This window comes from Halichoerus grypus, chromosome 2 (assembly GCF_964656455.1).
Source record: "Halichoerus grypus chromosome 2, mHalGry1.hap1.1, whole genome shotgun sequence".
NCBI lineage: Eukaryota > Metazoa > Chordata > Mammalia > Carnivora > Phocidae > Halichoerus > Halichoerus grypus.
Genome location: NC_135713.1, coordinates 13102925 through 13128578, shown reverse-complemented (window position 1 = coordinate 13128578; position 25654 = coordinate 13102925). Strand labels below are relative to the sequence as shown.

At 44.1% G+C, this 25654-nt stretch overlaps 1 protein-coding gene across 1 annotated transcript; it reads left to right on the top strand.

Moving 5' to 3' along the window:
- The first annotated feature begins 101 nt into the window (after positions 1-101).
- Positions 102-13314, top strand: ZNF622 (zinc finger protein 622). Its single transcript, XM_036109224.2, has 6 exons — positions 102-855; positions 1646-1909; positions 2139-2301; positions 5055-5167; positions 11676-11819; positions 13035-13314. The coding sequence occupies exons 1-6, from the start codon at positions 237-239 to the stop codon at positions 13160-13162; spliced, it is 1431 nt and encodes a 476-aa protein (XP_035965117.2). The 5' UTR covers positions 102-236; the 3' UTR covers positions 13163-13314.
- Positions 13315-25654: the final 12340 nt, after the last annotated feature.

The window sequence follows — 25654 nt, the reverse complement described above, 5'->3', positions numbered from 1 at the left end:
GCTCGCCCTCCCGGATCGGCGGCGTAGGACGTAGCTACAGGTCGAGAGGCGGGACTTCCTGTCCAGCTGAGCATAACTTCCCTAGTGTGCCGGAACTTCTCACAGATCCGGCCTGGAAGGCAGCGTGGGATCTGGTGTTTGCTGGGCTCTGAGGCGCGTAGAGGTTTGACCGTCTGGTGGCGTTCACTCTCGTCGCTAGAATTTTGTCCTGGCCGCCTCCTGTTTCGGCCCTGGCGATGGCGACGTACACCTGCATTACCTGCCGGGTGGCGTTCGGCGACGCGGACGTGCAGCGGGCCCACTACAAGACGGATTGGCACCGCTACAACCTGAAGCGCAAAGTGGCCGACATGGCCCCGGTCACCGCCGAGGGGTTCCAGGAGCGGGTGCGGGCGCAGCGGGCGGTGGCGGAGCAGGAGAGCAAGGGCACGGCCACCTACTGCACCGTCTGCAGTAAGAAGTTTGCCTCTTTCAACGCCTACGAAAACCATCTCAAGTCCCGGCGGCACGTGGAGCTGGAGAAGAAGGCCGTGCGCGCCGTGAATCGGAAAGTGGAGATGATGAATGAAAAGAACTTGGAGAAGGGGCTGGGCGTGGACAGCGTGGACAAGGATGCCATGAACGCGGCCATCCAGCAGGCCATCAAGGCTCAGCCGTCCATGTCTCCCAAGAAGGCCCCCGCGGCGCCCGAGGAGGAGTCCAGGAGGCCCGCGGCGGTGGCCCACGGAGGGCGTGCGGCTCACGAGCGGGACCCGGCCGAGAAGCCTCCCCGGCTCCAGTGGTTTGAACAGCAGGCGAAGAGGTTGGCAAAGCAGCAGGAGGAGGAGGAGAGTGAGGAGGACCTGGATGAAGAAGGTAATGCCCTCCCCTTAAGTTTCCAGATTTATACTCGAAGTTGGAGGGGAGGAGGTGCTCGTTTTTAAATGAAAATGACGTGTGCGGGCCGTTTTAGTTCCTTTCTGGAGTGACCTGTCTGGCCATCATCCCCACGGGAAATTTTAGTTAATTCTGCTTAGTTAATTGTTGTAGATTCAGGGCCTATTCTGGGGCGAGGGCGGGGAGGAATAGGTTCTTATTAATAGTTACAGAATGAATTGATGACTTCTATTTTGAATGAGGAGGCATTTGACATACGCATAGGAGGGCATGCTGCTGTCCGTACCCATTTATGTAGGCTTTGTAATTCTGCTGGGTTTCTAGTTACCATGGCTTTGCACTTAATTTAGTTGATTAAAACACAAAATGAGGGCTTCAGAATGAGCTAACTAACCTGAAATGTGGAGCTGGAGCCAGCCACCAAGCCTCCTTAATTTCATGAGCTTTTTATTCCTTCCTGCCCTCATCCCACATCCAGTTATACTGATTGTGTTCACTGTAGGCTTGGGAAAGAAAGACGACTCCCTCAAGGGGTTTACTGTACGCTGGAAAAGAAAGAGTAAGGAATTTTTTAGCAATACAAACTTGTCTGTGTACATGGACCAGCGAAAATTGAGATCTTATAACAGGGTTTGTCCTTGGATGTAATTGGCATTCTCTCCCCCCAGATATAAGACTGTACCATCTCATGTTTGTGAATCTTTGCGGTTTCTTCAATTGCGGTTACCACTTTCTGAAACTAACTGTTTTTCAAATCTCTGGCTTGAAGATTGGGAAGATATTGATTCTGATGAAGAGTTAGAATGTGAGGATGCTGACGCCATGGACATGGACGAAGCAGAGGAGCAGGATGCAGAGGAGGAGACTGGGGGAGGCCCCCTCATTGGTGCCATCCCCATAACAGACTGCTTATTTTGTCCCCATCATTCAAGCTCTCTTATGAAGAATGTGGCTCATATGACTAAAGTCCACAGCTTCTTTATTCCTGATATAGAATATCTTTCGGATCTTAAAGGACTGATTAAATATTTGGGTAAGTACAGTAGTTTTCCTTTTAATGAGGAAATACCACATTATTGGGGGACAAATTTTAAGGGAACATTCGTTTTTTTGCTTCTCATCAGTCTTTGATTTAATTATGTGCTTATTTTGTAAAGATCAAAAACTTGATGCATGTTTTTTGAATTGCGGAGATAAATTGTGAGCCTTAATCTGGCTGCAGAAAGCTCCTCTTACGTTTTGTCCTCAAATTATTTTTCCAGGAGAGAAAGTTGGTGTTGGGAAGATTTGCTTGTGGTGCAATGAGAAAGGGAAGTCCTTCTACTCCACGGAAGCTGTACAGGCGCACATGAATGACAAAAGCCACTGTAAGCTCTTCACAGATGGCGATGCTGCTTTGGAATTCGCAGACTTCTATGATTTTAGGTAAGTCTGTGGTTTGTAATGTGAGGCAAAGTGAGGTCGTCATATTTGCATTGAATTGGTACTAGGTGTGCGGGTGCCCGGCATGTGTCCGGCACAGTGCAATATGTGCTTTATGACTCCTGTGAAACTTCCGTGTGGGTGATTGTTCGCTCTCATTTTGTGGATAAGAGACTGTGAGAGTTGAGCACACACATTTAATAAAAGAGATCTGATGAAGAGACGATCTCAGGCCCACACTGAAGTTTGTCTGACTTGAAAACTCATTTCTCTTTTTTTGTGGTTTAAATGGTGAGGAGCTCAGTTTTGCCAGTTAGCTTGTGAACAGAGGGACTGAAAATAGATTTCATATCTTGGTTTCCCTGAGAGTCCTTGAATCACAGACTGTCTTCCGAGGGAATTGAGGTGGTTGCTGAACTAGGCCAGTCCCAGGTATTTGATGGTGACATTATCCCATAGGTGGTTCACCCTTAACTAGAAAGTTGGATAATTCGTCCATGATGCAAGGAATCTGTGCCAGGCGCTTTTGAACAGTTAATTACTAGTGCCATGATGCCCATGACCTAGCACAGGTGTGCTACACAAGCAACTGTGTGTAATTACCGTGCCAAGCATGCATAGTCTCCAGATACGTGTGTTCAGAAAAGTCCCAGTCTCTTAAATCATCCTTTTGCATTTTCCTCCTGATGTCTCATTCTTCTTTTGCATTGAGGAAAAGTTTTTCATTTCAGCCATTTTGGTGGCTGGGTTGTGGTTTTAATTAGCATTTCCCTGATGATAAGTAATGTAGTTGAAAACCTTTTTATATTAATTGGTCATTTGGATATCTCTTGTGAAGTGTCTCATCAAGTCTTTTGTCTGTTTCTTTATTGGGATTGGGTTATCTGTCTTACTGTTAACATTTTAATGTGTAATTCTCCAATTATTTTCTGTGTATATTTGAGACTATTTCTAGGAACATAGAGATTCTTCTAGAATCGCACTGTCCAATATGGCAAATACTTTGTGTATTCATGCGGCTATTTAAGTTAATTAGAAATGAAGTTTAAAATCTTAAAAATTCAGTTCTTTAGTTGCACTACCTAGATTTCAAAGCTCAGTGCTTAAAAGCACATGTGACTAGAAGCTCCTATATTGGACACACAGGTATAGAAAGTTTCTGTGATCACAGAATTCTGTTGGATGGCACTGTCCTAAAACTTGTTTTTAGAATGGTTAAATTGAGGAGAGCTGCATTTCCAGCTCTACATTCTCCTCTTCCTAGCTGGCAACCCTTTTAGGGAGAAAAAAATAGGTGAAAGAATTTAGTTATAGGTCATTTGCTCAGTCTTTTTTTTTTTTTAAGCACAATTTTATGTTAACAGCAAATTTGAGCAGAAGGTTACAGAGATTTCCCATATAACCCCTGCCCCCCACATCCACACATGCATACCCTCCCTCATTGTGGACATCCCTCATTAGTGGTACATTTGTTATAATTGATGAACTTACATTAAGACCTCATCATCACCAAGTGCCTGGTTTACGTTAGCGTTCACTGTTAGTGTTGTGCATTTTGTAGGTTTGGACAAATGCGTAATGACATGTGTCTACCATCATAGTATCATACAGAGTAGTGTCACTGCCCTGAAAGTCATATGGAGTCCACCTATTCTTCTCCCCTTGTCTTTTCAGACTGGCTTCTTTCACTTAGTAATATGCATTTAAGTTTTCCCTGTGTCTTTTCATGGCTTGATAGTTCATTTCTTTTTAGTACTGAATTCTGTTCCATTGTCCAGATATACCACAGTTTATCCAGTCACACCTACTGAAGGATGTTTTGGTTGCTTCAAGTTTGGGCAATTATGAATAAAGCTGCTATAACCATCAGTGTGCAGGTTTTTGTGTTGACGTGTTTTCAGCTTCTTTAGATGAATACTAAACATTGCTGTATCCTGTGGTAAGGTATGTTTGGTTTTGCAAGAATGCCCAGCTGTCTTGCAAAATGGCTGCACCATTTTGTGTTCCCACCAGCAATGAATGAGAATTCTTATTGCTCCACATTCTCACCTTCATTTGGTGTTGTCATGTTCTGGATTTTGGCCATTTTAAGAAGTGTGTGGCGTTATCTCATTTGATTTTGCATTTCCCTGATGACATGATGTGAAGCAACTTTTTACATGTGTATTTGCAATCTGTATATCTTAGTGAGGTACCCAATAAGGTCTTTGCCCCATTTTAAAATCTGATTTGTATTCTTATTGTTGAGTTTTAAGAGTTCTTTGGGTATTTTGAATAATGGTCCTTTATCAGATGTGTCTTCTGCAAATATTTTTTCTCAGCCTATGGCTTCTGTTTTACTTCTCTGACATTGTTTTTCCCAGAGCAGAAGGTTTTTCATTTTAATGAAGTCCAACTTATCAATTATTCCTTTCATGGATTGTTCCTTTGGTGGTGCATGTAAAAAGTCCTCACCAAACCCTAAGTCATCTAGATTTTCTCTCATGTTATGTCCTAGGCATTCTTATAGTTTCGTGTTTTACACTTAGGTCTGTGATCCATCTTGAGTTTATAGGTCACTTGTGTACTTTTTATTACAGAGGATGCCACCAGGTTGGTTTTTCTCCTAAACCTTTCAGCCTGCCATCCCTGCAACTGTTTATCCCCTGCTTTTAGGTAGCTAGTGGGTTTGCCATTTTGCAAATACAGTTTGTCTTTTAGTTAAATTTGAGGTATTGGTCTTTTTATTAATGCCATTCTTAATGCCACCATTACAGGAGTAGCTATCCAGATTACAAGGAAGGGGGGCACCCTGATGAGACTGAGGAGTTGTCCTCAGAAAAGACATTAGAATATGATGATGAAACCATGGAGCTGATTCTACCTTCTGGTAAGTGTATTTGTCAAAGATAAATAGCTTAATTCCGGTGAGATTATCAGAGAGGCATGTTCGCATCAATCCCATTCTGAGGGAAGTAAACATTAAGTTTTATGTTCTCGGATACACAGTAAACTCTAAAGGTTGCCACTTAGCTCTGTGTTAGCTGTTTTGTTGAAATTAAATCAGTGTTTTTGCTTCTGTTATGATTCCAAATGCTTTGATCAGTCATTTCCTTTCAAATACATAGACATTTTCCTTTTGGTTCTTTATTATTATTGCCTCATTTAGGTTTTTCTTGTAAATCATGGCCCTACTCTTATTCTTTGAACTGATTCCTGTTTGCTCATGTTGCTCAGACTTCCAGCTGGTCGTCTGTCCCGGGAGTAGCTGATTGACAGTGTGCAGTTGCCTGTTTGTATTCTAATTATGGCAGGGAGGCCTGGAGTTTGAATTGTGCCTGCTACTTTAGGGAACATTTGACTGATGGGGGAATTTATCCCAGGTATGAAAAGGTGGGGGGAAAAAAAAGCCATGAGTGTGAGAAGTACCCAGTATTGTTTACAGTGTTATGATTAGCTGATAAGAATGGGAGAAGCTATGAAAGACACCTGTGAGAAGGAAAGGGAATGGAACAGTAGAGATAATAAGATCCTACTAATACGTGGTATTTACTGAGCAGTTAGCATGGTGGGTGGATATATTATTTTATCTTTACAAGCCTGTGGGTTAGATTCATATCCTTATTTGACCTGTGAGCCAGCTGCAACTTAGATAGGTTGAATAATTGACCCACGATCATAGTCAGTGAAGCCTTTTTCTCCACTTCCCTACCCTGCTTTGGGAGATTTGCAGCAACGCTGGGGGCAGGAGCAGCTATCCTGCTCATGGAGATGACTGTGATAAAGAAGCTGTCTTATATTATTTGCTTTTCATGTAGGATATCACTGCTTAGGTACAGACGGCCCTCTTTAACTTGGAATAATTACCTTTTAAGTCTAAGGGCAGCTTTAGAGTATGACAGTAGAAGGAAAGGGCAGGCCGAACCGGTCCTGAAGATATAATTCTCCTTACAGTGATGAGAAAAAGGTATCAGGCACAATATTGTGGCCTGTGCGAGACACAGGAGCAAAACAGACCTAAATATATCACAGAAAACCTCTTGTAGTCTTCCTCTGGCGAAAGTACCAATACATTATGGCAGAAATAAGCTGAATAACTTAATTTCTAAGACTATCTTTTTTAGCCCCTTAGCCCATCAGCATCCACTTCCTTGACTGTGGAGTGAGATGACCCAGACTGTGAGTGAGCTGAGTAAGATGACCCTGTAAAGCAGTACCTGGCGCATCCTCGTGAATGGGGGCTTCGCTTTGCCTCGACTTCAGCATCTTCTGTACCAAAATGTGCGCAACAATGAGCATATTCTATTTAAGGAGTATAGTCTATTTGAGAGAAATTTTCATCTAAACATAAAATTTTGCAACTTAGGAGTTTTTTTTTTTTTTTGTCTAGAAAACACGTTTTCCTAGGATGATTGAGTTTTCTAAGATTAGCCAAAGCCCCAAATGGGCATCTTATTAGGATACTCCCTTCCTCTCCCACATCGGAACAATTACGAAGTGTGAATCCTGAACAGCCTTTGAATATTTTTTTTAAAGATCTTATTTATTTATTTGAGAGAGAGAGAATGAGAGAGAGAGAGCACATGAGAGGAGGGTGGGTCAGAGGGAGAAGCAGACTCCCTGCTGAACAGGGAGCCCGACACGGGACTCGATCCAGGGACTCCAGAATCATGACCTGAGCCGAAGGCAGTCACACTTAACCAACTGAGCCACCCACGTGCCCTGAATATTTTTTTCTTTGTCTTCTCTTTAACACTTGTCTGTGTCTCCATTACCAACACTTTATGTCCATCTCCAATCCGGTTTGCACTCCACCACCCAGAGCATTCTTCTAAAACACCAGTCTATTTTCTTTTTCCTTTGGAAATCCCCCAGGGAGAGCCATTGTTTTTCCAGTAAGTTAGTTTCTCCAGCTGCCCGCCCCCCCATCCGGTGCTATTCCTCTACCCGCCCACGGGCACTTCCCCCCCGCTCTGGGACTCTGCACAGCTGATGTCTCTCTGTCTTACTGCTACTCCTCCTTTAAGACTTGGGCTCACCCCTCCATTAGCTGTTTTGAACTCAGCTCCTGCGCTGAGTGTGTAGAGTCTCCTCAGCTCCGGGGACACTTGCGTATCTGTGGTAACATTCCTCTCCTTTGTAGTTGTTGGCTTGCTTGCCTGGCTTCCCCCATTACTTTTCAGAAAAAGATTGCTTCTTTCATCTCAGCACAGGGTCTTCGGATAAATGTGTGTTGACTGAGTGAGTGAGAGGTTAGAGGTGACTTTAAAAGGAAAGCAAGGTTGATTCCCTTGGGTCTGCTGCAGACTAGGAGCCCCAGAGCAGAAGGAACCACTGTGGGCTAAGAAGGGGCCTCAGGGGCTTGGAATCATTGGCCTGAGACACTGGGGAACCGATTGCTTGTCTCTACATCCTCATGCAGTCAAAGAAGAAAGTGGCATGAGATTAACTTGAAGGTCCAATTTCCCTGGTTTTTAAAGCCTGGGTTTCCTTGCTAACTGCTGCTGGTCCACCTACTGAGTCATGTTATTTTAAAATATTAGATAATAAACCTTAGGACAGCTCTTTTATATTAGACTTGGAAGTAGTGAAGAATGGTAAGTATGGTAACACTGAACTTTTAGACAGACTCAGGGAAGACCTTACCAGCAGCCAGATACTACCTTACCCCACAGGTTCTTAACCAGGCCATACAATTTTTTTTCTTTCTGTATGTGCATTTTCCTGGGGAAAGGCCATAGTGATTAAGGTCACCTGTGTGGGATGGCTCAGTCAGTTCAGTGTCTGCCTTCGGCTCAGGTCATGGTCTCTGGGTCCTGGGATTGAGGGCCTGGAATCAGGCTCAGCGGGGAATCTGCTTCTGCCTCTGCTCCCCCCCCCCCCCCCCCCCGCCTCTGGTTGTGAGTGCACATGCACACTCTCTCCCACTCTCAAAAAAATTAAAAAAAACTTTAAAGTCACCTGTGTGGCCATGCTTTTTTTTTTTAACTGTGGTTAAGTACGTTTTTTCTGGGGGAAATGCTGTAGTTTTTTATTTATTTATTTATTTATTTTTAAAGATTTTATTTATTTATTTGAGAGAGAGAGAATGAGAGAGAGAGCATGAGAGGGGGGAGGGTCAGAGGGAGAAGCAGACTCCCTGCCGAGCAGGGAGCCCGATGCGGGACTCGATCCAGGGACTCCAGGATCATGACCTGAGCCGAAGGCAGTCGCTTAACCAACTGAGCCACCCAGGTGCCCCAATGCTGTAGTTTTTTAAAAGCACCTGTGACTTGGAGAAGATTAAGAGCCACTAATACAAATATCTAAATACATGTCATTCGCTACATTCATGGGTCTTCACAGATGATAGACTGCTGAGACCTTATTATAGAATTCGTTTAAACAAAACATAGCTTTCTTAGTGAATCAAAGACTGCTAGTATTCTGAAATTTCTTCCAGCTATACTGGTACCTCTCTCCATGTCACCCATACTTTCATCGTCTTATTTTAAAAACTAGTTAATCTTGATTATAATGAGACCTGATGGTTTCTAGTCCATTGGTTTGCTCTCATGTCTCAGTACTGGTTTGGGAGGTTTTCTAATGAACCAAGAGAATGGGAGGTCTCTAAATAAGCACAGTAAACAGGAACAGTCTTACAGCTGTGTATTCAATCACCTGTTTATGGCTTTGAGCAAATTTACCATTCAGAAACCTTTTCAGTTAGACTCAGTTACTTGATTGTATTAGCATGGATGTCGGCATGAAGCTAATTTGAAAAGGATGCTCATGTGGAGAGCTTGGTGATATTTAATCAGCCACACTTAGTAGGGCCTGCATTCAGCTGGTTTCAAAAGCGATAGTTGTGATGTTTTAAATTTAGTTATTTCAGATCCAGTAGGTGATCCCAGAGCCAGTGACAAAGAGCATTCAGTAGAGGGCACTGTGAGCATTTACTGTGAAGGCTATGGTCTGGCTCAGTTCCTTGAGTTTCCTTTCGTGCTCGTCAGCTCCTGTGGAGTAAGTTGGTGTGAAAGACACATCCAGCTAACATCAGTTAGCCGCTGAGGAGCCGGGTGAAACTGGTGGTGGATCCACGAGAATGTGTAATTAATCTTCGGAAAATTACAGTTGGAGGTAATTTCTTTTCCACTGTCTAGTGGCTTCGATTATAAGGCTGTTTGTTAAGTAGGGGCGGACAGTTTTTAAGTAGGAGCTGACATTTTACACATAGTTCTTGCTATGGTGAAAGGTAGACGGACAGATTGTGGCTTCACCGTAACTAAGACTTACCCATTTTCCTTGAGGAGGGCCTTCAAGTGGAGCTGTACAAGCACGTTATTCTTGGGGCTTTCTGTCGGGGGCTCACTGGCATTGACACAGGGCAGGGTAGCTCTCAACCGTGTGTCTTCAGTTCCCCTGCTGGCTGTGGAAACCTTGGCTTTGAGTAATGAAACCTTTTCAAGGATGTTCCTCAATAATACATATGTCCAAATGCTGCTTAAGAATATAAATACATCGGTTTACTTTGTCCTAATCACCAACATTATCATGTAATGATTTTGAGCATTGCAAACCTGGAGCATCCTGACCTATTATACATAGAAAATGATAATAAATAGTGCTGGGGTCTCCCGCCACAGCAGCCTTCATTTAAGCTTGAGTCTCTGTCCGTCAGCTGCATCGTACGCATTTCCTGGGGTCTAGGAGCTCTGGTACCTCTAAGGCTGCCAGAAGATTCAGGTTCAAGGAAACATGTTTCATCCGTCTTGTATCCAAAAACCAAATCATCTTTGAATTGAAAGGGTTTTTTTGGTCATCTCTTGCATCCTGTCACAAAAAACAACCGACTGAAAGTAACTCCTTTCCCATGTCTATGTAACAAGCAAACTTTCCTAGGTGGCTTGCCCCAGGTATAGGGACTTAAAATAACCTGACAGAACTTTTTCATGTAAATGAAAGGTCTAAATCCTAAAAGCAAATACATCTGTAATATTTAGTCTCCTGTTCATGGTCTTTCTACACAAAAATTCTGAAAGAAATAGTTTTATATACGTAAGTGTAAAACTTCCCTAGAAGCCGTACACGTGGTTCTGCCTAGCCATAGTTCCTATACTCACGCTCAGTGGAAATCGCTGTTTCATGCCCCTGTATATATGCTGTTGTTGAATTGCTATGTGTTTATGTCTGTCTGGGAAGGTATTTGGTTAATATTCTTGTGAGAGAGTCGTATTCAGTGTTGTATTTCGAATGCTCTTGGGTAATGCTGATAGCACTGTGCCAGGAGCACCTGGTGAGAGTCACTGCTCTGATGGAGCCTGCCCCCTTCCCCTCCACTGCTGCGAAGCTGAGGCTTGGCACACTCTTCCTATAAAGGGCTAGGTAGTCCGTAGTAATTCATTTCTTTTTTTTTTAAGATATTTATTTATTTGACAGAGCAACACAGCGAGAGAGGGAACACAAGCAGGGGGAGTGGGAGAGGGAGAAGCAGGCTTCCGGCAGAGCAGGGAGCCCGATGTGGGGCCTGATCCCAGGACCCTGGGATCATGACCTGAGCCGAAGGCAGACGCTTAACGACTGAGCCACCCAGGCGCCCCCGTAGTAATTCATTTCTGAAAGCATGATTGACTTGCATAGTTTTACCAGATCCTAGATAAGCAAAAGCTGTAGAGGAAATTCAGCTTAATCATCCTTTAAAAATTCTAGCTCACCAGGTGATTTCCATCCTGTAGAGAACAACGGGGTAGGGTTTCTCAGTGTAGTGACCTTTTAGGCCAGGTAATTCTTTGTTGTGGAGGACTGTCCTGTGCATTGTAGGATGTTTAGCGATATCCTTGACCTCTATCCACTAGCTGCTGGTAGTCCCCCTCCAGGTTTAACACCAAAAATGTCTCCATTCAGTGCCAAATGTCCCTGGAGGTAAAAAATGATCCCTGTTTGGGAACCACCCGTACAGAGAATTTAAGGAAAGGAAGGTGGATTGGTTTACTCTAGACCCAGACTGTGACTTTTAAGATTTTAAGCATCAGGATTATTGTGTGCTTTATCTTTGTATTAAGAGGGGGAGAAAAAGTTAAAGTCCCTTATCTCCTTCCTCAGGCCCTATTATCCATGTTAGTAGGTGTTGCTGTGTGAATTTCTAGAGAGGCATATTTTATATAAGTAAGTACAAGATGTAGAGTATTTCATGTAACAGTGACTTGCCATTCTCTTTCTAAAAAATTCCTTTACGTTTTGATTTTCTTTCATTTTTTAATATCTTTTTTTTTTTTAGTGGGTAGAGCATTGTTTCTCCTGGCATATCCATTTTCCAGCTAGATACCCTTAAAAGTCTGGTTGGGAAAGTCCTTGCTCTGTAGCTCTACCCTGAAGAATTATCCAGTTCAGTGTTTTCATCTTGCTTTTTTGAAAAACAGGTGCCAGAGTGGGTCACCGCTCCTTGATGAGATACTACAAACAGCGATTTGGCTTGTCAAGAGCTGTGGCCGTTGCTAAGAATCAGAAGGCCGTGGGCCGGATACTCCAGCAGTACCGAGCCCTGGGATGGACCGGCAGCACAGGTGTGTTGTTACAACCGTGGACTAGCCCAGAAACTCGTGTTACAAGATGGGGTGTGGGTGAAGGCCTTTCCATTTATGTTGTCCTTATGGATCCTCCCTAGAGGAAACTTAACTTCTTGGCTCTGGGAGCTTCCATTACTACTGGGTACGTTTATGGCAATGAGCCCAAAGCTCCATTACTTAAAAACTTCACATTCCTGGCACAGTAACTTTCTAAAATGGCGTATAGATAATAGTTACAGAAATAAGTACTGAGTAGTCAACAAAGGTTGAAATTATCCTGGAGGTTATACGGAGGAATTAACCAGTGTTCTTGTGGCAAAGAGCTTGAGCTGTGGGGTCAGACACGACTGGCTGGATACACTGAGTGGTTCGTACATGATGAGCGTAAGTCAAGTCACCTAAGCCTCTGTCGCCTCATTTATAAAATTGGAATAATAATAAGACCCACCTGGCAGAGTTGTGTGGGTTGACTGTCCTCATGCACGTATGATACAGTACGTGGACATAATAAAGGCTAGCTATCACTCCTTGTAGTTTTCCCATAGAAAACGTAACAAGAGTTAGAGGAATAAAGCGGGCCTAGAAATTGCTAAGCTTTGAAACCTCATCAATATAAAATTATTTAAATCTATTCTGATGTGTCTGCTCTATGCAGCTCAGTCCTTAGATCTTCGGGGAGCACATCAGTCCACTAAAGGACTGTGGAGTGGACAAAGGAGAGCTCCCTTAGGATGTCATGGAAAGCCCTAGACAGAGAAAATCTGTTCAGTGCCACTGTGTTTATATATATACCCGTGGCTTCCTACCCTGTGGCTGCCTGTGAGCTGTGAAGCCGCTTAAATCCAGCAGACACTGACTTCATCTTACTCTTGTCAGGAACTACTGTCTGATTCAGTTTATAGTCTCCACCTTTCTCTGTCACCTTTGATCAATGGGGCATTACCTTTGGGGCTTATAGACCCTTCCAGATAATGAAAACCAGAGAGGCTTCTCCCAGAGAAATGTGTACAAGTACAGGTTGTCGTATGCAGTTCTGGGTGCACATAACCCCCACTCCTGTTACGCAGAGACCCCAGGTTAGCAGCTCTTCTTTAAATCTGAGAACCCAGTGACCCCGTAACTAGCCTTGGGATTCTCTGTAAAGATTGGATTTTTTTTCTGATCCCCAATAACAAACCTTTGCCTCATTGCTTGTCCCTTTTGCAACCACAGGAGCGGCTCTTATGCGTGAGCGGGACATGCAGTATGTCCAGAGGATGAAATCCAAGTGGATGCTGAAGACGGGAATGAAGAACAATGCCACCAAGCAGATGCACTTTAGGCCCCAAGTGAGATTCTGAGGGTCTGCCAAGGATGGAGGGACCGCCTCTTGCACCAGTGCCCTCGTCTGCGGACCAGTGGGCGCTGGATTGTGTGTCAGACCCTTTCTGCTGCTCCTCTCCCTGTACTTTATCTGTTCTGACCTAAGAATAAAAGTCAGAATCTCGTTGGCTTTTCAATGTCATTTCTGGACAGGGTTTAAAGGTTATGTTTTCACAAAGTGAGTGCTGTGTCTACTGGGCTCTGGGACCCAAACTCCGGCGTAACTGGTCCCCTCAAACTTGGTTTAACCTCGCCCTGGCACCGGCACCTACATAAGGGGCTCGGAAGCTACGGGAGAACTTGAGTGTCACTCATTTGAATGTGTTGTGGCTCATGAGGTGGCACAAGCACTTTCACTACGTCCAGGCAAAGGTAGGCAGCATGCCGGGGGCTTGCTGGAAAGGCTCTTTACCTAAATGTGCCCACACGCGGCACAGCAGCGCTGTGCACTCCGATTCCGCCGCTGCCTTCCCTTGAGCAGTTAGTTGAGGGAAAAAATCAATGTAAAACGTTTAGATCTCGTTTTAGAAACAAACACTGACGTCAGGGCTCAGCATGAAGAGCTGCTCCGTTCAGGTGCCTTGGGGTGGGGGGCAGGGAGGCAGTCATGTGGGAAATGAAGTTAAACAGGAAGCTCAAACTCGTTGAGCTATTTTGTGACTTTGGAAAAGTGACTTGGTTTCTTAAATCTGTAAAATGAGATGTTACCTCTCAGGTTGTTGTGGGGGTTAAATAAGTCAGCCAAAGTAAGTGTTGAAGTTCTCCCTTCTAGAGCAAACCTGCTCCACTGAGGAAGGCTGACGTTCCAGTTGGAGCGGTGGTCTCTCCGTAGTGGGTGCCGGGAGAATGGGCCTGCCCTTACCAGCTACTCACTGGCCCTCGTTCGTAGACATAGGGCTTTTTCTGTAAACTTTGGATGCAGAGTTGAATTAATTCTATTTCCTCTGTACACAGGTTCACTCTCACTAACAGTGAAGGACTCCCTGGTTTTAATTTTGCTCCTCCAGCCTGTTTTCTAACATTCTTATCACACAGGTCCCCATTCTCTTGTGTTTGACACATCTTGAAATCTGTATCCTAGGAAAAAGATGTCATGCTTCACATGGGGTAGGTTTTTAAGTTCTTCACTGAGTGTACATGATTCTGTGCTATAGCTTCTGTCAGTTTTCTTTCTTATTCAGCATTTTGTCCCTCAGCATGATATGCTGAGATCATTACCGCTGACACCCGCCGTCTCCAGCCGCCCCTGTTTACCACACCAGCCTAGCACGGTCGGTGTACCTTATTTGTATACATACCCTTTTAACTTTGAAGGGTTTTACCTGTGGCGAGTAATGAAGACAGTATGTTTGTATGTTTGCTGACCAACAAAATACTCCCTCCATTTATCTCCTTCCAGACTTAAGGAGCTACCTTCTTAGTTTGGTTTTGGGTTTGTGGAGCAATTCTATATCACTTCTCTCCACATCATAATTTTTTTTGTTTGTTTTAAGGATTTTATTTATTTGACAGAGACACAGCGAGAGAGGGAACACAAGCAGGGGGAGTGGGAGAGGGAGAAGCAGGCTTCCCGCGGAGCAGGGAGCCCGATGCGGGGCTCAATCCCAGGATCCTGGGACCACGACCTGAGCCGAAGGCAGATGCCTAACGACTGAGCCACCCAGGAGCCCCTCTCCACATCATAATTTTATAAAATACAGTTTATTTGCCTTTGGGAAGGAGGGCAAGGAAAAAATAAATTTAAACATCACCCATACATAGTTATAAAACTTTTTTTTCTTACACTGAGGACTTTTAATACTACTTTCTTAGCAACTTACAAATATGCAGTACAGTATTATTAACTATATTCACCATGCTGTTTATCCCGTCCCATGACTTAAAACTGAAAGTTTCTACTTTGACCCACTTTACCCATACATTTCCTTTTGATTAAATCTAGAATTAATCCAAATTAACCCAAAAGTAACTCTGTTCAATCAAATTCCTATAGCTAGTTCCCCTCAACGCCCATTACCCTTAAGTCAGTTGTGTGAACTAACAGTGGGCACCAGAATGCCGGACTAATCGTATGGAAGTTCTTCCCCAGTCCCCAGGCAGCGGTGGCTGTTGTGGCTGGCGGACCAGGACATGTGTGCACTCTCCTGCTGGGACTTCTACCGGGACCAGATGGCCCTGGCAAGTGGATTGGTCTGCCTTAGCTTGAGACATCAAGGCTGGGATCAAAAATGAGAGAGCGTAACCTTGTTCTCTCTGTGCGTGTAACCAAAGCCCCTGGCCGCCTTGCTGACTGCACTTCCTAGCTGCGGATAGCCACAGGCTTGATGTATTCTTTCTGCTTTGCGGAGTGTGAATTTGTGTTTCACGGAGGACAACGTGCTTTCGTGCGCCATCTTGTTTCTCGGCTGTGAGGTGTAGGTAGTGTTGCTATTTCAGAGATGGGAAGTTCAGTAACTTGTTTAGGGAGACCCAGAAAGAAACCAGAAATGGTGATTTCTGGTACAGCATTTTTACTATTGCAACACTGTCGAACAGAATCCTCAGCAACATCCCGTCCTAGGGAGCACACTCTGTGGGGCTATAAACATTCATGCAAGTGTTAAATTTGCAGCAAGCCATGGAATCTTTTTTGTTTTGTTTTGTTTTAAAGATTTTATTTATTTATTTGACAGAGAGAGACAGCGAGAGAGGGAACACAAGCAGGGGGGAGTGAGAGAGGGAGAAGCAGGCTTCCCGCGGAGCAGGGAGCCTGATGCAGGGCTCGATCCCAGGACGCCGGGATCACAACCCGAGCCGAAAGCAGATGCCCAACGACTGAGCCACCCAGGTGCCCCCGTGAAAAGAATCTTGTTCTAAATCTAGAAATACATAGAATTTAATGTTACACACATGATACATGCATAAATAACATAACTGTTACACACATGAAAGAAAATACCACATTTTCTTTCCTAGAATGTGAGCAAATTTGGCCCCCAACCAATTTTGGTTATTTGTGGATTCTTATTTAAGCTGCTTTCCTCCACCTTAGTTATTTCTAAACTGTTAAGATCCCATTGGATATTATTTGGAATTCACAATAATTCATTTGGAGAAGACCAGGTAAGAGCTGTATTGCTAACTCTAAATGTGCAGACATTTTTGCAAGAGGATTGCTGGTAGTCCCAGTGAAATTGAAAAGTGCTTGGAAGAATACACGTTATTTCATTTAGACTCATTTGTAATCGGTACATTAATGATGACGCTGAAATTGATGGAGATAAGGAAGATTTGATTAGCTTGTTAATGCTGCAAACATTTGAACTTTAGAATATAATTTATTGATCATTTGTGGGCCAGGCTGTTATTACCAAATCTGTTTTCCTTCTTGCCAGCCAGAAACTACTTCTAGCCTCCCATGAGGGCAAGGTATGGTCGTGTGGCTGAATTTGGGCCAACAGTTGTGAGCCGAGGTGATGGATGCAAGCGAAGTTCAGATCATCTCCAATTGTGAGACAAGAGTCATTTTTAGAATCTGCCCCTTTTTCCTCTCACCAGCTGGAAGTGACGGATTAGCCCCTGTTGCCCATGCAGATGAGGCTAACACCTTAGGGGACAGCCAACCAATGGTGTGAGAAGAAACCAGGGTCACAAAACGACATCATGGAGAAGAGCTGCCCTGAACACCCCTGCGGGCTGGACTGTTAGGTGAAAGAAGTTGAAGGCCCTGTGCTGCAGAGTTTCTGTTGTAGGAGCGCAGTTTATAATAGTGTCGAACCCCATGATAACACTAACATGACATGGCGTGATGCAAATTTATTTAAGCTACAATTAGCAGTTGCTGTTTATTTATTTATTTCTTTGAGACAGAGAGAGCACAAGCAGTGGGGAGGGACAGAGAGAGGGAGAAGCAGACTCCCCACAGAGCCGGAGCCCGACGCAGGACTCGATCCCAGGACCGTGAGATCATGACCTGAGCCGAAGGCAGATGCTTAACCGACTGTGCCACCCGGGTGCCCCCTAGCAGTTGCTGTTTCTTATCTTCCCTCTCGTCCCTGTTCTCAACCTGAGGTGAGCTAAATTCTCTTATGCACGGTTGTGTTGGAAGACAGGGAAAGGGTGCCTCAAGGTCGTTTGGAATTTAGTCAGAATGATATTTTCAATACTCTCTTTTCTTATTCTTTTGGAGACAGTACAGACTGAAAACGAATGTTTTAGTTGGCAACTTTACAACACGTCTGCTAATTACTTGGCCCTCCTCCCACAGAGAGGTGGGGTCTACCTTCCCTCTCCTTGAAGCTGGGTTGGCCTTAGTGACTTGCTCATAACCAACAAAAAAGCAACAGGAGTGACACCGCTGACTTCCGAGAAGCATCGTAAAATGCAATCCGGCTCCCACCCTGCTTCCTTGGACACTTGACCATCTAAGAATTCTGACTTCTCTAGGAGGTCACGCTATAAGACAGCCCAGGCCGCGCGGAGAAGTCGCTGTACGTGCTGTGGTTGACGGTCCCAGCTGAGGCCCCAGTCAGCAGCCAGCACCAGTCACCAGCGTCCGAGGACACCACCTTGCATGTCCAGTCCAGCTGAGTCTTCAGACCACTGCAGTACCCACTGACAGCTGATCGCAACCATCTGGCAAGTGCCAAGCAAAACCGACCCGGGTGAGACCTCCCCAGATTCCTGCCCCACAGAAGCCACGAACAGAAGAAAATAGTTGCCTTCCACCACTCCATTCACTAGCGGTGGTAACTGGAGCACCTCCCCATTACTCGTCACACGTTCTACATGACTTTGGATTTCCCCTTACCACCTGATGGGGGAGTTTTCCTGTCAATACTGCTTAAGGGCAAGGACTTAATATCCATTGGATTACCTAATTTTTACAATACCCATAAGAAATAATACAATGATTAGTCCCATTTAACGGCTGAAGAATCTCAGGCATGATAGCCCAAGGTCATGCTGCTCTTAATCACTCAATTGTGTCTGCTGAAAAATGAAAGCCGGCTTGAATCATAGAATTTTACACTTTGGTGACACATTGGACTGGCTTCAGTAAATCCCACCATCCCATCTCTTCCCTCCCCCTTACATGCTAGGACCCGGATGCTCAGGAGAGTCTAATGGTGACTCGCCTGTGGTATACATTCATCATTGAAAGAGCGTGGAAAAGCCTGTTTCTCCACATTGTGTGAGCTGGTCCCTCTACTATTCCGCAAAGTCAAACTTTATCAGCTCCTTCAAAATATCTTATAATATTAAAAAAAACCCTTCTAATATAAACTATTTGCAGAGTAAACATGATGCATGTCTTTAGAGGAAAAGAATGCATCCATATTTAGTGTGTACCTAAAACTATATTAAAAGCATTAAAACTATACCCAAAGCATCAACTCTGTGTTTCTTAAATCTACAATTTTGGTCGCATTGACTAAGACCTCTAAATCCTAGATTCAAGGCATTTGTTATGATATTGTTTCCTTATGTTTCATTATTACTATCACATTTGGTACTCAAGTAGCATTTTCACCTGGGGTAATGCATCTTAGACATGTTGTCCTGCCCCAGATTACCCATTTTCTAAACCTCTCATCTGCACATGTGGAAAATAGGTTCTATTTGTAAAAGTGAGGGATTTCAGTTTTTCTGAAGAGACTTTTATAATGCTTAGTGCCAGAGGATGAGAACATTAAATTGACAGTAAGTGGAAACTATTGTAATATTTATGCTTGAAATATGACTCTCCTTACAAAATGTCTTTCCTATTTCTAATTGAATTGAATGAAATTTATTTGGTTAATTGGGTAGTATAGTCCTTTTAGTCACCTTATGAAACTTGGGGAAGTTTTTCCTGGAAATAAACACAAAAGTATGTAAAAATTCAGTTGGAATAAAAACTAAAATAAAGAACTTACTAAGAGCCAGGTTTTGTTGTACAACTTTAAGTGGTATTAATTTAGTTAGTCCTCACAACAATGTCATCTCTGAGATAGGAAATATCCCCATCTTCCCAGTGGAAAACTGAGGCACAGAGAAGTCGCCCTGGCTACTAAGGGGCAAAGTTGGGGTACTTAATCCAGGTGGTAAGGTTCCAGAGTCTGTCCTTTTAACCACTACACTAGCAGTTCTTAAATCTTTTGGTCTCCGAACCCATTTACACTTTTTAAAAGTATCGACAACTCGGTAGATCTTTTGTTTTCATTGGTTACATCTATCGATATGTACTGTACTAGAAATTAAGATCGAGAGACTTTCAAATGTTTATTAATTTATTTTAAAATAATAAAATCATTGCATGTTAACATTACCATATTTTTATGAGAAATAACTGTGCTTCCTTAAAAAAACCATAGTGAAAAGGGTGGACTTATTTTACATTTTTGCAAATATCTTTTACAATCCAGCTTAACAGTAGACAACTGGATTGCTACATCTGCTTCTGCATTTTGTCTATTGTATAACACACATCATGTGGATACTGGAAACTCCACTGAAATCTGATGAGAGAACAAGGGTGGAAAAAGCAAATACCATCTTAATATTATTATAAAAAAGCTTCGACTTTGCAAACCCCCTGAAAAGGTCTCAGGGCCACCCAGGGGTCCCCGGATCATCCTTTGAGAACCACTGCACTACATTTTACTGGCTCTCAGTACACAGGGGCAGTGTCTTGACAAGTACTGAGTACTCCTGAAGAAATAGTGTCACCTTAATTAAATTCCAGGCTGGTGTGTCGCAGAACCACGGCTGCATAGTCAGAGACTAAGGTGCAATTCTGGTTCTGCCTTGGTAGCTCTTGACCTTCGCTAAGTGACCTTGTTACTCTCGGTCTCAGATTCCTGAACTAAAATCGGGCTAGTTACAGATCCCTTGCAGGGACATTGTAGGCCTTCCAAACAATATGCAACAAGGGGCTCACCAGGAGCTGAAGCACAGAGGAGACCTGATCCAGGGTAGCTTCTATTCCAAACTGGCCAGTGATGACCAGGGAAAGAAGAAGGGGGTCACAGCCCGCAAAAGGGGAAGGAAAAGAGAGCCAACAAAGGCAGCTACACAAACCCTTATCTGAGGACCAGATACATATTAAAAGCTGTATGTGTTTAAGGATTCATAAATTTTGGGGTTCTAGGAAGCTAATATGGTGCATATTCTGTGTATAATGTCAGATCTCCCTGGGATCTAGAACATCCCAGGGTTCAATGTGATGATTGAACACATTACTATTTCAAGAGAAGAACATACTCCATTCACACCAAGGCCTAGAAATAGACTCATGTCTGTGCAGGCCAGGTGTTAATGCCAAGTGATTTACAAAAAAAAATCTTTCAGGGACGCCTCGGTGGCTCAGGCGGTTAAGCATCTGACTCTTGATTCCAGCTCAGGTCATGATCTCAGGGTCGTGAGATCAAGGTCTGCATCTGCCTGCACCCTCAGCACAGAGTCTGCCCGAGATTCTCTCCCTCTGCCCCTCCCCCACTCGCATGTGCACGCTGTCTCTCTCTCTCTCCCTCTCTCTCTCAAATAAAGAAATATTTTTTAAAAAACTTTTCAGCATTCAGAGCTCTGGGGATTTGGGGATTATAGGTAAGGGATTGTGGGCCCGTACCAGCACCAAGCTCGGGACTGTGTCCGTGCAATTTCATTTCATTCTCTCAACTTCGTGAGCAAGAAACAGACATCTCAGGATCCAGAAACATCTTTGCTGCTTTTTTCCTTTCAACCAGCTTTACAGGATCCCCGGATTGGAGCAGTGGCCTCTCACAATCCATGGCCAAATGTTGTTATATCTGGGTGGGGGGAGGGGGACGAGATGTGTGAAGTGTGTGTGTGTGTTTGAAAATGAGCAGATCAGCATCAACAGTCATTTTCTTTATTTCTTTTAAACAAATGTCTTAATGAACGTGTAGAAAGTTCATATCTGGTCTGTTGAAAATCCCCCTGGCCAGGAACCTAATTTCCTGAAGAACAAAGATAAGGTGAGATGATATATTTTGGGTACCAATAAAATCCATTACCCGCTGCATTGATAGGGATAGAAACTGAACACACAGTCACATGGGAAAATCTGTACACAAGGCCCCAGACTGATGCTTCGTGTTCATCACCTCCAATGTACAGAATCTCACGCAGAAACACCTGCCAGTAAACTTCTGAAGAATTTATCAGAATTTGAAATTACACAAGTTTATGATGAGGCTTGAGGATCTTGAGAAACCATTTCCATCACTGGCTTTTGTGGGATTTTATAATAATTTGTAGCTTCAAAAATAAAAAAAAATTTTTTTAAGGATTTTGTCTGCCTCCACCTGTATTAGGATTTGGAGTTCAGCGGGAAATGCTTTCCGTGTATTTGGACATCGATACATAACACACACATTGGTAGGCACTTTATTTTGTTGATTCCAACTTAAATACATGTATATTTTTAAATTGTGGTAGACCTCTTTAAGTTTGCCGCTGTCATTAATTCAGTGTCCTGCTATTAAAATGTCCCCTCCCTGGCCAGGCCAAAAAACAGCAAATGTCAAAGACAGGGAAGTACAAAGATTGCCTTTTTGTAATACCGATCTTTAGGTAAGTCGTTATGACTGCTGCAGTGATTTAGGAAGACGTGATTTTCCTCCTTTTTTTCTTCATCTTCCCTTCCACCCTCCCTTCCACCCTCTCTTTCACCCTCCCTCCCTCTTTCCTTCCTTCCTTTTTTTCTTCCTCCCTCCCTCCCTTCCTTCCTTCCTTCCTGTTGTTTTACCTGTGAAAAGTGGATTTTAAGGTTTCTATAGACAGTAAACCATTGCTACTTTTCTGCTTTCATTATCTAGAATTCCTTTCAGAAAAACAATGACAATCGCAACAGGTAGCTGGACCCAGGGCTTCTCCAAGATCCCTAGTAATGAGTGTGTGATGGTAAAAGCCGAGCTCGGGGTGCCTCTCTGATCTCGGTACCAGGGATGCAGGCACTCAGCGGGTGCTGGGAGTGGGTGCCGAGTTGAGCAGCCCGGATCCCTGCCTCAGGACCGAGGCCCTCGCTACCCCACTGCCAGGAACGCTGACCTTTGGGGTCTCGCCAGGAGTCGGTCTCTGAGAATGGCCCTTAGGGGAAGGACGCTGCCCTGCCCACAGCCACACCCTCCCTGCTTCCAGCAGCTCACCCCTCCGGCTTGATGAGGATGACTCTGATGGCTTTCCCAGCTCCAGAATGCTCCACAGGATGGCCTGAGGCCTTTATCATGACTGCATTGTAGGTCAGCTTCTCCCTCCTTGGACCCCCTTTTCTCTTACTTCCTTATAGGTAGAGATCCCGAGAGCACGCCCCAGTGAAAGCCTTGCATGTAGATCTCCATCTCAGTTTGTGCTCCAGAGAAGCATAACGAACTACTGGTGCCAGGAATGGTCCAAGGAAGGAGATTCTTAACTGGGTCACCAGCTGGCCCGCTGTCGGTGAGGACCCCATCCTGAGAGGAGGGGGGCGGGTGGAGTACGGAGAGCCCCCGACACGCAGAGCGTGTCACTCTGTCACAGCGGAGACTTGCCGCAGACTGCTGGGAGGGCATGCCTCGGTGGGGGCAGGATCCGGGTATTTGAGAGGTTTAAGGGAGGTGGCCGTTGTAAGCACGAGGGAATTGGATGTTCGTTGCTCATGCTATGAAGCGGATTAGAGAAAGGCAGAGAAAGGCTGGTGTGATTTATCACCCATTTAAGGCTACATGTGAAAGCCAAAGGGCTTTTTTATTTTATAAAGACTCATGTCCTGCAGCAGGAGGCAGAAAAGAAGCCAGGATCAAGCCTAGGACTTAATTACCAGACCAGCCCAGCTCCAGAGAAGGTGACATTCTCAAACCCCAGCATGTCTGCTTTGTCAAGGTCGGGGCCCTGGTTGGGAGGGAGTGAGGTGCTGAGACTTGTAATGCAGACATTTGTGTCCATGCACTAAAATCTTGAATCCCCAAATGCCTCTGAGCTCTCTGAGCCCACTCCTCCCTATAAAAAGCTAGTGCTGCCCCCTTGCTTGAAGATGATGCAGAAGCCTCTTCCTTGTGCAAGACAGCATGCTCCCAGCTCAGGATGTACCATCCCCGACACTAGACCAGTAACAAGAATAAGGATCAGCAGCTACAACCTACAGGCCAAATCTAGGCCCACAGTCTGCTTTTGTAAATAAAGTTTTATTGAAACACAGCCATGCCCATTCAATTACATATTGTCTGTGGCTGCTTTCATGCTACAATGGGAGAGTTTGAATAGTTGTGATAGAGTCTGCATGGCTCACAAAACCTAAAATATTTTTCATTGGCTCTTTACCCGAAAAGTTTGCTGACCTCTGACCTGGAGTCAAATCATAATAAAACCTAGCAGGAAGAGCGCCGGTCCTGATAAGGGAAGAAAGGGAATATGCTCCAAAGAAGATTCGGGACCTAGCCAACAAGTACTAGCAAGAGTGGAAGAGTATTTATGGGAATGAATTCTGAACAACTTAAGGATTAAGGGGGATGGAATATATAGTTAGATAATGGACCGTTTACCCACACGAGAGCACTCTCCTCTGAGATACAGGATTTAACACTCTCTTGGTTGGCTCTTAGAAACTTAGGGAGGCAGCGCCACACTAAGTGGAGGAGATAAGTGAGCAATGCTTTGGCAGACAGTGGAGAAAAAGATCAAAAGGCTCGAAGAAATGGGCATGCCAGAGTGGATATACTCTGTAAAATTGGAAAATGTACCAGTTCACTGTGTTCATGGAGTCATCCAGAGGGCGTACCCCTTACCAGAGCTGTAAGGAATGAGCTGGTGAGAGGGGTAAGCATCAAGGAGAAACTCAATGGGGACTGTCCTCTGCGGGTCAGGGCTGAAATGATAAAATGATAAAAGAATTATAGAACTAGGCTCCCTGAAAGCAATGGGATGATAAGATCTCAGATTGACAGAGCCCAGGTGGCAAAACTTGAACATCAGGAGCAAGGAGGATGCCATTGTAATGAGTGGCAAGAGGCTCTTGGCCATGGAGAGCAATGGATACAATGTGGTGTTCTTAGGGGCAAGATAGAGGGGTAGCTAACAAGGGTAATGCTAACAAACACCCCACTGAAAAGTAAAGGCCAATTTCCAGACCTGAGCCAGTCCTTTGACCCAGAACCTGTTGCCTGAAGGAAAGGCTGGTTTGAGGAAGGATTCTGCTATACCATGGCAGGTGCATATGATAATAATTTCCCTAGCTTTTACCCAGAAGGATCTTTGGCCATTTCCTTGAGTAATTATTGTGTGGGGGGTGGGGGGGAAGGCAATTCCAGATATTTCAAGGACTCTTGGGCATGGCAATCTCCACTGATATTTAAGGATTTTTATATTTCATCAGGGCCCTTTGCTAGAGGGGGGGCTTCTGGGGGGGAAGTAATAAGAAATCCAAGCCCAGTCTAATTCACAGTGGGTTCTTTGGCTCCATAAATCTCCTGTGTGATTGTTTGTTCAATCTCTGAAGATACCATTGCAATGAATGTCTTTAGTAGTTGGCAGAATCTTCTTATTGGTCCCTCGGTTTATAGAGTACGATACTGTAGTGAAGAAGGCCACATGGAAGCCTCTGAAACTTCCCCACTATGATCAAGAGAGTAGATAAAAAAACAATATCACATCTTCAACACTGCAAGGGTAGTGGTCTCCACCATGTCCTCATTTAGTTCACCATTCTTCCTTGTTCAAAATCAGGGATCCTGGTTATTGAGAGTGGACCACCATGAAGTCAACTCATTACCTCATGCGTCTATTGCCACTACTGAACATCCAAACTTGTAGCAACAGAAACCAACATTGAGGCTCCTCTCTTCTGGAGGAGATCAACTAGTTACTTGTTAGCAACTTGATTACACAGGATCCTTTCCAATCAGGAAGTGACAATGATGTATCTTGACGGGAATTGGCACATATTCAAGAAATGACTTTCCCTTTCCCACCCACAGGGACTCCATCAGTACCACCGTCTATGAGCTTATGAGATTAGTTGATAAACTGACATGAGATTGTAATGTTACTCTGGGCCAGGGATCCCATTTTATAGCACAAGAAGAGCTACGATGGGCCCATATCCTTTTGTTGATGCAAAAGCTTTATATTTTAGTGTGGTACCAATAGTTTATTTTTGCTTTTGTTTTGCTTGCCTGAGAAGATGTATCTAGAAAAGTGTTTCTATGGCTGATGTCAAAGAAATTGCTGCCTATGTTTTCTTCTGGGAGTTTTATGGTTTCACGTTTAGATCTTTAATCAATTCTGGGTTTGTTTTTGAGTATGGTATAAGAAAGTCGTCAAGTTTCACTCTTTTGCATGTAACTGTTCCGTTTTCCCAGCACCATTTGTTAAAGAGGCTGCCTTTTTCCTATATATATTCTCACCTCCTTTGTCATAGGTTAACTGACCATATAAGTATGGGTTTATTTCTGGGCAATCTATTTTGTTCCACTGATCTCTGTGTCAATTTTGTGCCAGTACCATACTGTTTT

Bases quoted from the DNA above. Each gene is read 5' to 3' on its own strand.
- ZNF622 (XM_036109224.2), top strand. From the start codon at position 237: ATGGCGACGTACACCTGCATTACCTGCCGGGTGGCGTTCGGCGACGCG. The intron at 5,168-11,675 runs GTAAGTGTATTT...TTTGAAAAACAG, and splicing joins GGAGCTGATTCTACCTTCTG to GTGCCAGAGTGGGTCACCGC. The intron at 11,820-13,034 runs GTGTGTTGTTAC...TTGCAACCACAG, and splicing joins GGGATGGACCGGCAGCACAG to GAGCGGCTCTTATGCGTGAG.